The 13,322-nt window shown below is 42.7% G+C and overlaps 1 protein-coding gene and 1 long non-coding RNA gene across 2 annotated transcripts; one reads left to right on the top strand and one right to left on the bottom strand.

The window, feature by feature from the left end:
* Nucleotides 1-3,217: 3,217 nt before the first annotated feature.
* MRPL44 (mitochondrial ribosomal protein L44) lies at nt 3,218-10,885 on the bottom strand. The gene is made up of 4 exons (XM_035132961.3): nt 10,703-10,885; nt 6,959-7,427; nt 4,741-4,919; nt 3,218-3,525 (listed from the first exon to the last, which is right to left on the bottom strand). The coding sequence occupies exons 1-4, from the start codon at nt 10,864-10,866 to the stop codon at nt 3,354-3,356; spliced, it is 984 nt and encodes a 327-aa protein (XP_034988852.1). The 5' UTR covers nt 10,867-10,885; the 3' UTR covers nt 3,218-3,353.
* Nucleotides 10,886-10,960: 75 nt separating this feature from the next.
* LOC148685722 (uncharacterized) lies at nt 10,961-12,140 on the top strand. The gene is made up of 2 exons (XR_015949871.1): nt 10,961-11,095; nt 11,230-12,140. It is a non-coding gene; the product is annotated as an uncharacterized LOC148685722 (long non-coding RNA).
* The last annotated feature ends 1,182 nt before the right edge of the window (nt 12,141-13,322 follow it).

Raw genomic sequence — 13,322 nt, 5'->3', positions numbered from 1 at the left:
TCTTTAAATCCACTGGCCCCGATCCAACAGTTAATCAGTATGCCGATCAAAGCAGCGGCCCAAGCAGTGCTATCCACGTTCACTGTTGATTGGACAGTGGCCTGAGTGCTTCACTGGTCCATCAGGGCGTTGTCTACTACTCTGACAGCGAGCACAGCATACTGTGGCTAGGGTTGCAATTTTCAAAAAGTACAATTTCTGACACCCCACAAAGTTGTTGAGCTCTCTTTAGGAAGATCCCAAAATTGTTGAGCTTTTTTGGGCTGTTTCCCACTGCTTTTTACATAGCATTGCCATACTTCTGGGTTTCCCCTGACATTTTACCTACCGGTATTAGGCAAAATTCCTGATATTTTGTGCACCCTTAAGAAATTGCAAGGAATTCTGGCAAGAGGAATCTAAGGGGAAAGGATTTTCCTCGGGAGCACATGAGAGCTTTTGGACTTTACCCATGTGGGTTGGGTGCTGCTTTCACCATGAACAAGTCAGTTAAGTGTGGGGCAAGGCAGAAAAGGCTGATGTGAGAGGAGCAATGAGTGCAGCTGCTATGCTAGCCGGTAGAGCTGGCTTATCAGCAGAGGCGTACCTAGGATCTCTTGTGCCCTTGGCAAGGAGATGTATCGGTCCATTGCATCCTTGCCAGAGGAGCCGAGCCAGAATAGAGAGGTGCAATTTTTGCGCTCCTGTGGGTCCACACCCTTTACTGGGGCCACCCCCTGGGTACACACCTGCTTTTCAGGCAACAGAAAGGGAAGGATTGGTCTCATTGGTTCCCAGAGGTGGGACCTGGGGGCAGAAAGAGCTCACTGACCTGTGCAAGCCCCACAAGCTCTTCTGTCCCATTCATTCACTGTTTTTGCTAGGCACCCGAAATGTGAATGTGAACGTTACCCTATTCCAGGGCTCAAACTCCTGTCTTCTGCTATGTCTGTGGCTTCCTTCGTCTGGCCCCTTCCTTTTTACTACTGACCCCTCCTGGGTGTGTCTTTAACCCTCATCCAGGAGGGCTGCTTATGGTCTTTGCAGGCATTCTGCTCAGATAAGTTGCCTCCCTCCCTTAAGAATGTTGTGCTGCAAAACTGTGGCTGTGAACAGATAAGGGCATTTGAACCCCTTCCTGAAGGAGCTGGCAGAATGAGGTGGTGCAGGGGTTCCGCCCCTGTGGTCATGAGTTCAATTGGATCGCTGGACTTCCAGTGGAGCAGTCCAGTTGGTGGCTTTGGCAGCGTTTTCAAGGAGATTGGGGGTGGGTTTATTCAATTTTTCGTTTCTGCATTTTCTGATCTCCTTGGGCTATGTACATATCATGCTGCAGCATATATTTACCCCCCCCCCCCGCCACACACACACCAGCGCATAACTGGTGTGTAGAATTGCTCTCTGAAAGCTCTCTATAGCTAATAGCAGCTTTTAGAATTAACATTTACTTTCACTTTAAGAAGCTAATTCAAGGTTTAAATGCCACAAATGCATTCCATTTTCAGAATAAAAAACCAGGAACTAAAAGCATGCTTGGGCATGGGTTAATGTTTTTTGAAAGCTATGATCAGCTGTGATTTTCATTTCTAAATCCCTATGTACCGTGTTTCTCATATTATAAGTCATGTCTTATATTAATTTTTTCCTGAAAAAAACACAGCATGCCTTATTTTCAAGGGATGTCTTATTTTTTAATTAAGTACCGGTACCGGTATCTGTACAGTCCACAGACCTGCTCCCACCGGGTCTTCGCGCGCGGCAGGCAGAGGCTGCAGCCGGGTCCTGGGGCTGCGCGCGCAGCAGGCAGAGGCTGCAGCCGGGTCCTGGGGCTGCGCGCGCGGCAGGCAGAGGCTGCAGCCGGGTCCTGGGGCTGCGCGCGCGGCAGGCAAAGGCTGCAGCCGGGTCCTGGGGCTGCGTGCGCTGCGCGCTGAGGCTGCAGCCGGGTCCCGGGTGTCCGCGCGCAAAGGCTGCAGCCGGGTCCTGGGGCTGCGCGCTGAGGCTACAGCCAGGTCCCGGGTGTCCGTGCGCGGTGCGCAAAGGCTACAGCCGGTTCTGGGGCTGCACGCGCTGCGCGCTGAGGCTGCAGCCAGGTCTCGGGGGTTAACGCGGCAGCAGCAACCCTTCTTTGCCACAGACCTTCTTCCACCACCCGGTACGGCTTATTTTCGAGGTATGCCTTATATTTTTCCACCTCAGGAAAATCCTGCCATGCCTTATTTTGTAGGGATGCCTTAAAATATGAGAAACACGGTACATAGCAAAGTGGCAAATATATTTTTGCCTGCTCCACTGGAATGCTTGGTCTTGCACAATTCTTGTTCATTCCAATGAGAGATGCATACACAGTAATAGTCCAGTAGAAATTTGCAGAAGCACACAACAGGCAAATAGCAAAAGGGAACGTTGTTTGAAACTGAGTGAAGCCTTTTAAAGAATGTGTTGCAAATCAGCATTGCCCACTGGAATGCAGAACTTGGACCTGGGCATAAAACTATACTGAGTCAAGAATTCACTGAGTAATCAAAGAAGATGACCCAATCTCAGTTTTACTTCCCCTTCAAGAGAGATACATTATCTTCTCTTCCAAGTATGGGAATTCAAATAAACAAGAGTACAAAGGAATGAAGAACTGGCCTCTCTCCACAATGAAAGGAATGCTGAAGACAGTAGCTCATGTGAATCATTGCTACATATTGATTACTTTTTTTCAAACAGATTTAATCAACCGAGAGGAATTTTAAGTAGAAGGGAAAGAAAAATGGGATCCAAAGGTTAACATGTTTGTTGTAGCTTTTTACTCAGTTCCATTAATGCTAAGCATGCCTGATGAAATTAGCAGATATTTTTCATAATGGGTTTGGAAGTAATGGAAATAGACTCTAGAGATTGGGATAATGGACTATATTGATTCTTTGGGATACATGAATAAATTAAAAGCCGATTTTCTTCTTTTTCGTTCCTTGTAATATGAGAAAATATATACAGCTGGGTAACTTTTGAAAGTTGTTGTGACGCATAGATGTTCAGAAGACAGAATCAGTACTAGCTGTTATATAACTCATATTTATGAGTTAATTTTATGCTATAGGGAAATCTGAAATGCAGTGTTGGCCTAAATTATACTAGCATTTTGTATTGTAGACTTCCCCTCTGTACTCCACATTTGCTCTGAGCCTATGCAACACAAGGTCTAACAGAGCTTTCAACACGCCATAATGCATAAACTAGTAGAAAAATATGTACTGCAAACATGTTTATTAGCAGTAAGAGAAACTGGTATTTTCAAAAATCTTAGATTCTTAATAGTTTACTCATTAAATCTTGTTCCTTTAAAATGTAGCATTCTTGCACACATAAGAAGTGACCTTTTCTGCCTAACTGCTGCTAATAGCATTTTCTGCTTTCTGCTCCCATTTTGGAGAAGAATAATCCCATGGCTTTCTGTTCTCAGTAAACCCATAAAGTTTTCGCAGGGCTACACGTGCAGCCTCTTCTTCAGCTGCTAATATTGTTTCAGCAGTACCTTCTGCCAGAAGCTTCTTATCACTGAAAAAGAGGAAATGCATTTATGAGAAGTCTTAATTAATTAATACTGTGCATATAGAGAAAGGTAAATGACCCCTGGATGGTTAAGTCCAGTCAGAGGTGACTATGGGGTTGCGGCCCTCATCTCACTTTCAGGCCGAGGGAGCCAGCGTTTGTCCACAGACAGCTTTCTGGGCCATATGTCCAGCATGACTAAACCAGAACACCGTGATTGAAGCCAGAGTGCACAGAAACTCCATTTACTGTGTATATATGACAATATAGAAGGAAACAACAATACTGCCTTCATTTTTCCTAAGTTGTATGTCCAAGTCCCTATGGCCATGTGCTAAATATTCACAGGCAATTTTAATTCACTGAACCTCAACTTACATGCAGAGTAACAAGATCTAACAAATTCAGAATGAAGTCCAGTTAAGTACTTGGCAGGAAATAAACGACAGTCATGTTTATACAACCAAGAATTGAATTTGTAAGATTACTCCACGCATTCAGAGAAGACAAGGAGATAGGAATGAACTATAAAACAGTAGTGATAACAAAGCAAATAGTAGGACTAAGATAAAGTCAAGACAAAAGCTTGGTTATGTAATTAAATTCTCTCCTCCCTTTTAAAGATTAAAAATACATCAGACTAAATCTGAGGCATTCACAGCAACCTAACATTTTGACATTACAATTTCTGTACTGACATTTCAAAGAAGTGAACAGTGAATCAGGCTAAAGAATGCCAGACAAGTCTCCTCCTGTCAGAACAGTCTGACACACATTTCTTGTACATCTGCCAAGCTGAAAGATTTATTGGTACACTGATACCTAACATTTTAGGAGAGTGGAAACTAACAGAATCATGTAGCTTCTTTATAAGATGCATCTCTCATCTTAGCAAAAAATATGTGACTAGATAAAGAGCCAGTTCTGGTTATCTACCAACTAAATGGGGTAGAAGTGCCCGCTAGGAATGACAATGCCACATCACAGGCTCTAGCAGATCTACTTGTGAGGGCATCACATTTGACTCACCAATATGCCATGGTTGATCCCCACATTACATTGATTGCATGATCAGGGCTTAGGCTGTGATATACAGTATTTCAAGCACTGATTCAAATGCAACATCCACACATACAACCTGTGGGCCTAGAGGCAGGACAGGTATGATCTCACCATACACAGCCAGTAAGGTCATTCAAACCAGTCTCAGGTCTTACTAACCAGTACAATCCAACGAAGTACAAGGGCAGTACAGTGCTAGCTCCTGACTGTCGAGTTAGTCTTGGTTCTGGAGCAGACACATTCCTCTTGGCCAGTTCCTCCAGCAGCAAGCCCATTGGGTTCATAACATTCCACATCTCAAACAGATCTTTTCCTATCATTTGAGGAATAAAGAAGTCCTGAATATAAAAATGGAAAATTTTCAGATGTCAATTCACTTGGATTCCTGGTATGTATTTTTAATTGATAATGATTGTTACAAAGAGCTATGGTTATAAATGTCTCTTGTTAATTCTAATTGTTCAAAGACAGAAGAACTTGATAGCCAACAGGCTGGGAGTAATACAGAGCACAGATTATAATATTTTAAAATAAATCTTAAGAAATAAAAACATACAATCCTTTAAAGTCAAACAGAACTGTTAAGGATTATGTGGCTATGGGTTGTTGTATCCAATGTTAATCATATTCTGAGCAGATCCACTAAAATTAATGAACGCATGACTAGCTTGCTCTGAGTAGAACCTAGTTGGATACATCTCTGTATTTCTTGCAAAGGCTAACTGCTGATACATCATGCTGTTTTTGATGAACTAAGTACAGTCATATCTCGGTTTAAGTATGCCTCGGTTTGAGTACTTTCAGTTTAAGTACTCCGTGGACCCGTCTGGAATGGATTAATCCACTTTCCATTACTTTCAATGGGAAAGTTTGCTTCAGGTTAAGTACGCTTGTTTAAGTAGTCCGTGGACCGTCTGGAACGGATTAATCCACTTTCCATTACTTTCAATGGGAAAGTTCGCTTCAGGTTAAGTATGCCTCAGGTTAAGTACAGTCTTCCGGAACCAATTGTGTACTTAAACCGAGGTACCACTGTATCCCTCTTTCAAGACACTTCACAATCAAGGACATTATTTTATTTGCATATTAATAGGAAAAAGTTTATTGTGGATTAATGCAGCTGAGATGAACACATTGCATCCCTCTTTGGAGGACAGAGAAAGTGAGTCATTACAATTTGGTGCCTGTTCCCACCAACAGGCCTGCATGCAGATAAAGACATCAAGCACACAAGACAGCCTGCTAGTTATATCACATGTTCTCTGAAATCACCCGCTAAAAGGACAGAGGTAGTTAAGCTAGTGGTCCTTCTGACCCCTGAAGGCACTGCAAAGACCCAACCACATATTTGTGAAGTGCCTTGCCCCGAACTCAGGCCAGAGCCCTATTTATTGCAGTAGTCAAACATGTGCATGCTGTAAGCAGACTAATAAACAATGCCATAACAGTATTGTCGTTCGACTAATATAGCTGGATATGCATGCTTTGTAATTACCGGTGGCACTGGGAGCTCTCCAGTTTTCAGATGCCTGTATTAAAATGTACATATGCAGGCCTTTGTCTCTTCCAAACCTTAATGCTTCATTTAACATTTTAAAATCCCTGTTAGTATTTTGTATAATCCATTTCTCAAAAGTAAGTTAAGAGTGATATCAATGCATGAAAGCACCATGCCAAAAGAAGACTGGGTCATAGAGGTCAAAACACTGTGCCTGAGTATTATTAATATTGTTATTAATTAATTAGATTTGTATATACGTAGATCTCAGGGCAGTTCCCAACTACTACTTGGGTACTACAGTAATACTACAGGGTACCAGGGTACTACAGGAACCAGGCAGAGGGCCTTCTCGGTGGTGGCGCCCGCCCTGTGGAATGCCCTCCCATCAGATGTCAAAGAAAAAAACAGCTACCAGATTTTTAGAAGACATCTAAAGGCCGCCCTGTTTAGGGAGGCTTTTAATGTTTAATAGATTTTTTTTTTCATTTTTCTGTTGTAAGCCGCCCAGTGGCTGGGGAAACCCAGCCAGATGGGCAGGGTATAAATAAATTATTATTATTATTATTATTATTATTATTATTATTATTATTATTAAATATATAATGTAATATAGGTTTTATTTTCTAGGTGCAACATTGGTTTTCTTGGGCAATTTACAAACACCCCTGCCACAAGCTGCTTGAAGCATTGTTTCTACTTCAATCACACACATGGAGTTGGATGGTTGTAGGAGATTACACACTATATGCTTGGGCAGCAGAATGCAATTTATCATTCCTTTAAGTGTTATGAGAGAGAGTACTGTAGTCCTGGATGGGTGCCAAAGAACTATTAATTATGCTATACATAACAATGTTATAGTACACAATAACTTACCCTCACAAAGATCTCTGTTCTCTGAGAGCCACTGCTTTGAAGCAATGCTCCTATTACAGCAAAGAAAGTCTGCTGAAGCACATTAGGTGGCACAGGAAATTCTGCGCAAAGTGTGAAGTCTTGCAGAGACAGGTTTCTGGCCAAATAAGACACTAATTCCTCACTGGTAAGAAAGTTAACAAGTGCCTCAATGCCAGCATCTGGAATTTTTGGATAAGCTTCTTCCAAGCACCGTGTGAGGTAAGATCGTGAAAAAGAGACACCCTTCAGAGAAAGTTCATCATTATCCTTGAGATTAAGGGCAATTGCTTCTTTGTCTAGTCCCAGCTCTTGGCGTCTCGACTCTTCTTGTTTAATATAACAACGGTTAACAAATGCAGTTTTGAGGAATTCCAATGAAAACTTCTCATGTAACCGGTGGCTAAAAGCCTGTAATTCTGCATGGTAATCCCAGTTAGGTTTCTCAGAGCTAAATAATGACAAAAAGCAAGAAAACAATAATGATAGGCATTTGAATGGGATGGAGAACCTGTGGCCCTGCTATGTTGTCAGATTATAACCCTCATTATCCTTGACTATTGGCCATGCCAGCTGGGGCTGATGGAGTCCAACCACAGATTGTCCACCCCAACTCTATCTGATCATTCTGAACTAGATTTTACAAAACAAATATTACATTCCCAATTGTTCCATGTTTTGTTTAGGAAAACCTTGAGTGCAAGAATACAAAGCTTAATAATGCATTATGCACAATAGGACAAGAGTTACTTGCTGTTAGCTTAAGTATTTTGGAAAGAGAGAATCTGATGAACTTCGAATGGTATTACCCATAGTCCCTTAATTTCAGTGGCTCTACTCTTATTATGACTTAGTTGAATATCACCCACTATCTTTAATTACATAAGCTTTAATTTACTGTACATTAATTAATGCAAGCGTAAACTATCTAATGTTGAACAAAGTGGTGAAAAGGCAGGCATAAAATTCATGTAGAAATCAAATACTTCGGTCTGGTTTGCACATCCTGCTAAGCCAAAGTGAAACTATTGTTTATCAAGCCATCATTTGTAAACAAGCACAAGTCACCCCACATACAATCAAACATATCTTGGCTTGTTTCACGAGGTAGGCTTGTTTAACTCCTGCCTACTCTGCACTCCCTGTCAGACATCCTGAAAGCCTTTGCAGTGTCATACTACTGGAGTTGCCTCACTGTGACACCATGCCTCTTCCCACAGATCAAGAATGAAAAAAACCTTCTCAAAGTCAAGCAATATGGTGTTTCTTAACATTTTCCTTCTATCACCCTGCTCTACTTTGCATCCTTACTTTGAAACCTCAGCATGAGTCCTCAGTAGGTATTTAACTACTGGCTCAAATGTAAGTGAATGATGAATTGCTTTATCAGAAACAATTGACTTTTAGTCCACAATGGGAGAAATCCATGTATTTTTCACTATGGTCAATAGTTACTTACAAACTAAAATTAGGAACACGTGTGGCAAGTAAGTCCAGCTTAGCCAGTTGGTAAGTATGCCATTTGAAGGACGGACTACAAATTTTCAATTAAGTCACTTTTTTAATAGATTGTACTCAATTCCAATTTACCTATCCCCTCCTTATAGCATTTTGTACTGTGATGATTTATTGCTTTTTAATTCTATATTGTGATGAGCTATGGTTTTGATTGACTGAAAAACCTGTCATCTCAACTCAAGTTGATATTCCATTAATCTGATTATACGGTAAGTGTTCACTGGTCCCCAAAAACTAGTGTCATGGGGCGGGAGCCACCTTGAAGCCTTTGTGGATGCAGAGGCAATATATACAGTACACACTATTACATGAGCATAGCCAGCGGTTGGGGGGGGCAGCTGCACCCCCTTCAACTAAATAAATAAACAGACTTAACTGACCAAGTGTGTTGCAGATAACTCAGTTCCCTCCCCCAACATAAAGCCACCCCCCCTGTAAAATAAATGCGTTACACCCATGCACTCTTATAAGTATGGGGAGCCTCTCATTTCAGACACTATGACAGCCCTCCTTCCCTACTGTTTTTTTACCAACCAGTATCAGGCTGGCGCTTCCCCTGGTGCCTGCTGAAGACATTCTTATTTAGGCAAGCCTATCCACACGTTTGGAAAAAATGCATGAGTTTTAATTTCCGTTATCATGGTTTTTAACTTCCTGAATGTTTCAAATTACGGCTGTGGAGGTTTTAGTGATATAACCTTATTCTGAAAGTCCTTCCCCTCCTGTTGGTGGGCATTTCCCTGGGTACCTGTAGGGATTTTCTCAGATTGGAATCTATCCAATCACATTTTCTTAGAGCCATCCTTAGGATTCCTCCCCCCCTTCTGTAGCAGGTGCGATCATGAGATTAGAGGTTGGTTGGCAAGCATTCCGGTATGTGGCCTTGAAGGCAAAACTCTGGCTATGGCTTAAGCTATGTTCTAACCTGGTGGGCATGGCCCCCTTGGTATTGAGGGACGATTTCCAATCATCGTGGGAAAAGGAGATCATAAATGAAGTGCAGGCCTGTGGAGTGTTACATCTTTTCCTGGAGTCTATGACATTTAATCAAGCCAGAGCTGTGATCTCTCAAAGACTGAGTGACATTGCTAGACAAGAGGACATTGCCCTTGTGAAACCTGGGATGTTCTTGGGGGATCAGATATTTCAGATTACACCAGCCACTTATCCTGCGGAAATCCACTATGTGGAATACCGTTGACTCCTCACAGCTGCTAGGTTAAATGTCCTGGAATTGGCAGTATTGTTGGGAAGGTACAGGGGAGCCCCATATGTCCAGAGATCTTGTCATTGTGCCCTGGGAGTGGTTGAGTCAACTGAACATATTCTTTTGATCTGCCCATTCTATGCAGATCTTAGACAAAAACTTATAGCTCCACTCCTATGCTAATTTAGCCGTTTAGCCAGAGAAAGCCAGGTTTTGTTTTTGCTGAACAAGTTTACTGGAACAACAGCCTCCTTGGTGGCCAAATTTCTTTTTCTGGCCCTTAAGCGCCATAAGGTTAAAATTGACAGCATTGACATGGGGCTAAATGCATAGCCTATTTCTTATTGTCGGTTTAAGTTTAAAGTTCCTTTAGATGTTTAATGTTTTAATTTTTGTATGGATACATGTTTATTTCTGACTGACAGTCGAATAAAGTCTGATTGATTGATTGATAACCTTATTTTTTTTGTAAGCAGCCTTGAGGAATCTCTCTCTCTCCCCCACACCTACCCCGCCCTACAACCAAACACTAAATTATTTCTTAAAATGAAATTAATTAATTAAAATAAACATAAATACTGCCCAACTGACCGCGACAACCCGTCTCTCTCGCTGCCCACCTCCTCAAAAGAAGTCACTTTGCAAGCCAGGCAAAGAGATAAGACGGGGCTGTTTGAAACAGCCTGTTTGGGGGGGGGGGGCGAAAAAAACCCTGCCATTCCCACGTTCCTTTCTTCCTTTCCAGAGTTTCTGACACGCATATCGCCAAAGAAACCCTTTCGGCTCCTGATTTCCCCTCAACCCCAGAAGCAAGCGAAGGCAGCAGCCCTACTCGGCGAGGGACGCTCGTTAGCCGACGGTCACAGCACTGCCCTAGGGAAGGAGACGGGCGGGAAAAGCGAGTAGCCCGCGCCAGGCCCTCCCTCGTCCCCGCTCCTCCTAAACCTCCGTCCTCCCAACAGACAGGCAGGCAGCCATCCTCCTTCCCGCCCCCCTCTCACCGGCGCCTCGGGGTCTCGAGCAGCCGCTGCTGCTCCACATACGCGCGGACCCAACGCTGGTTATTTCGGCGCGGCTGAGGGCGGAGCGCGACGCGTCCGGGCGCGGCGGAGAGTAAGCGGTGGGAGCCCTCAAGGAACAGAGGCCGCAGCAGCGCAGACGCCATTTTCCATCGAAGGGAGTCAGGCAGGGAGGGAAAGGAGGAGAGGGGGGACCAGGTGCACCGGCCGCCCCGCCGTCCGGAAACAAGCCCCGCTTCGTTTTCAGTTCCGGCCAAGTTCGGGACTGGGCTTATAATCGTTGCTCAGCCATAAATTTATTGTCTGGTCTTCAGACTGTCCTTATCTGTCAGCCTGGCCTGCAGGGAGGACTGACAAAAAACACCGATGATGAATGTAAGCCTTTCTGAGTTGTTTTAAGTAAAATTGATCTAGAAGGAAGGAGGAAAGTGTTGAATAGTTTGTGGGAGTGTGGTTATTGGTTTGCTTTATTTATTTATTTATTTTATGTTCTCATTTTGTGTATTTAGGTTGTGAACCACGCTGTGATCTTCAGATGAAAGGCAGTATACAAATTTTATAAATAATAACTCTTTAGCAATGCAATCCTATACATGTCTTCTCAGAAGGAAACCAGGTATGGGATTATAGGATTGCTGTCTCAAGATATCTCTCAGATGAAAACTTATACTATAAAACTCATGGAGGTAAGCTCTGATGTAGCTGCTTCTTGAGACCAGCCACCCACGGGAGCGCCTCGTCAAGTTAACTCTTTCCCTTTCCATTTTCCTGCCAAAAAAACCCCTGCGGGTATTTGCAGATTTCATTTTTTTAAATACCAGGGCAATTTGCAGTTGCAAGCATTCTGGGCGGAAGCAGACCCAGGTTCCAGACTTGAATCGGCCTTAGTTCTCCTGATACATTACCTTTGGACAGAGAGAGAACAGCCCTGCTGCTTCTGCTCAATCTCTCATTAGTTCTTGATATCACTGAACCTGGTATCGTCCTGGACTGGCTATGGGGGAAGATAGGTATTGTAGAAAACTGTTCTGTGGTGGTTCCGGTCTTATCTTCAAGGACCATTCCAGAGGATAGCATTGCATATCTTATCGGTAATGCAATTTAACCTCTGTAGGAAGTGATTAGATCTGGAACACAGTGTACATTGATGATATCTCAACTATTTCTTTGTTAACATCTGAATTGGGAATGGCTGTGCAGGCCCTGAATCCCTGTCTCTGTGCTATTGCTCTCCAAAATGAGTTTTAATCAACTCTTCTGGCCTTGTCATCACTATTACCTTGAGATTCTATTACCTACATCACTATTAACTGCCTGAGATTCTAGGCAAAGGCCTATCTTAAAAGGTGCTTCGTTTTAATCCCCAAACTCATGCTTTTGTTACTTTATACGGGCTTCTAACAAATGAGTCAGCAACTTCTGAGAGTTTCCGAGTTCTTTATGAAAAAGTTTGATCAAAATACATTTATGTTTGGGAATATAATGTGCATCCAATTTGGCCAGGACAAATAGTCATGGTCTTGGTTCTCCTCAGCCAAATCAAGTAATTTACAAATATTGTAGTTCTGCTACAGTGCTCCCACAACTATCCCGAACAAAGCTTATTAACTATTTTTATTTTTGCCATAAAGAATGGCTTGGTTCAAACATCATGGTAAGCTAACTATGGCTTACTGGGACATGAATGTATAGACTTGTGGGGAGGAGCTTGCAGCTGCATTTATCCTCCTCAATCTTTCTTCCTTCTACCCCACACTGAGTTCAGTCAAATGTGTGGTCCAGCCCCAGGATTATTAACCTCTTTCATCACTAACCATTAGCTGTAGCCGAGAATAAAGCATGACATGCAAACCAGGGATGCATATGTTAACTGATCTGTCTTGCACACCACAGAGTAGCTGTGTCATTACCGAGTTTAGTCACTAGGTAGCAATGGACTTAACTCTATGAATGGAGTCAGGCAATTCCTGTCTTGTTACGGTATTACTGGCGAAATATTGTAAGGTCTTGTCTAGCTTCCATGATACAGAATGAAACAAAAAATAATGTGTGCTTCTTTCTCTGCTTCTCCCATACACAACTCTCATTAGTGGTGAAATAGATGAAAGTTCACATTATGAGCGGTATCTCACTTCACCCACTACTTGAAAAATGGGGTAGGGTGAACAAAGCAACAGCATGACTAAGTTGCAAGATTTTACTCCCACCTTTCCCTTCATTCTTAACTTTAAGAAAGCCTATTACTAGAGCCTATAAGCATATGTAGAAAATCTACTACTGTATTTGTTCCTTTGCCAAGCTATTTGCTCTGCAAACACATTCATCCACTATACTTGCTCACTGCTGGTAACACACCAATTTGGATTTTGTACTGTATAGGGATAACTCCAAACACAGTTCTGCCTGATGTCTTTTGGTGCCTTCCACTTTCAATTTGGAAACTAAGTAGGGGTGAAATCCAGTGATGCACAAGATTTCCATTTATGCAACAATACTTCATTTCCTTCCTCCTGCAGCCTGTCACACACACATTTGTCTACTCCCCAACTCTTCAGATCTGATTTTGAAGGACATGGGGGATATGGGAAGACAGCAAGCACAG

Source organism: Zootoca vivipara, chromosome 5 (assembly GCF_965207765.1).
Source record: "Zootoca vivipara chromosome 5, rZooViv2.hap1.1, whole genome shotgun sequence".
Lineage (NCBI taxonomy): Eukaryota > Metazoa > Chordata > Lepidosauria > Squamata > Lacertidae > Zootoca > Zootoca vivipara.
This window is presented reverse-complemented; position numbering and strand designations above follow the sequence as displayed.

Coding starts and splice junctions, on each gene's coding strand:
- MRPL44 (XM_035132961.3), bottom strand. CDS start 10,866: ATGGCGTCTGCGCTGCTGCGGCCTCTGTTCCTTGAGGGCTCCCACCGC. Junction 7,428..10,702: donor CTCGAGACCCCGAGGCGCCG/GTGAGAGGGGGG, acceptor GTCATTATTTAG/CTCTGAGAAACCTAACTGGG. Junction 4,920..6,958: donor GAACAGAGATCTTTGTGAGG/GTAAGTTATTGT, acceptor TTTTATATTCAG/GACTTCTTTATTCCTCAAAT.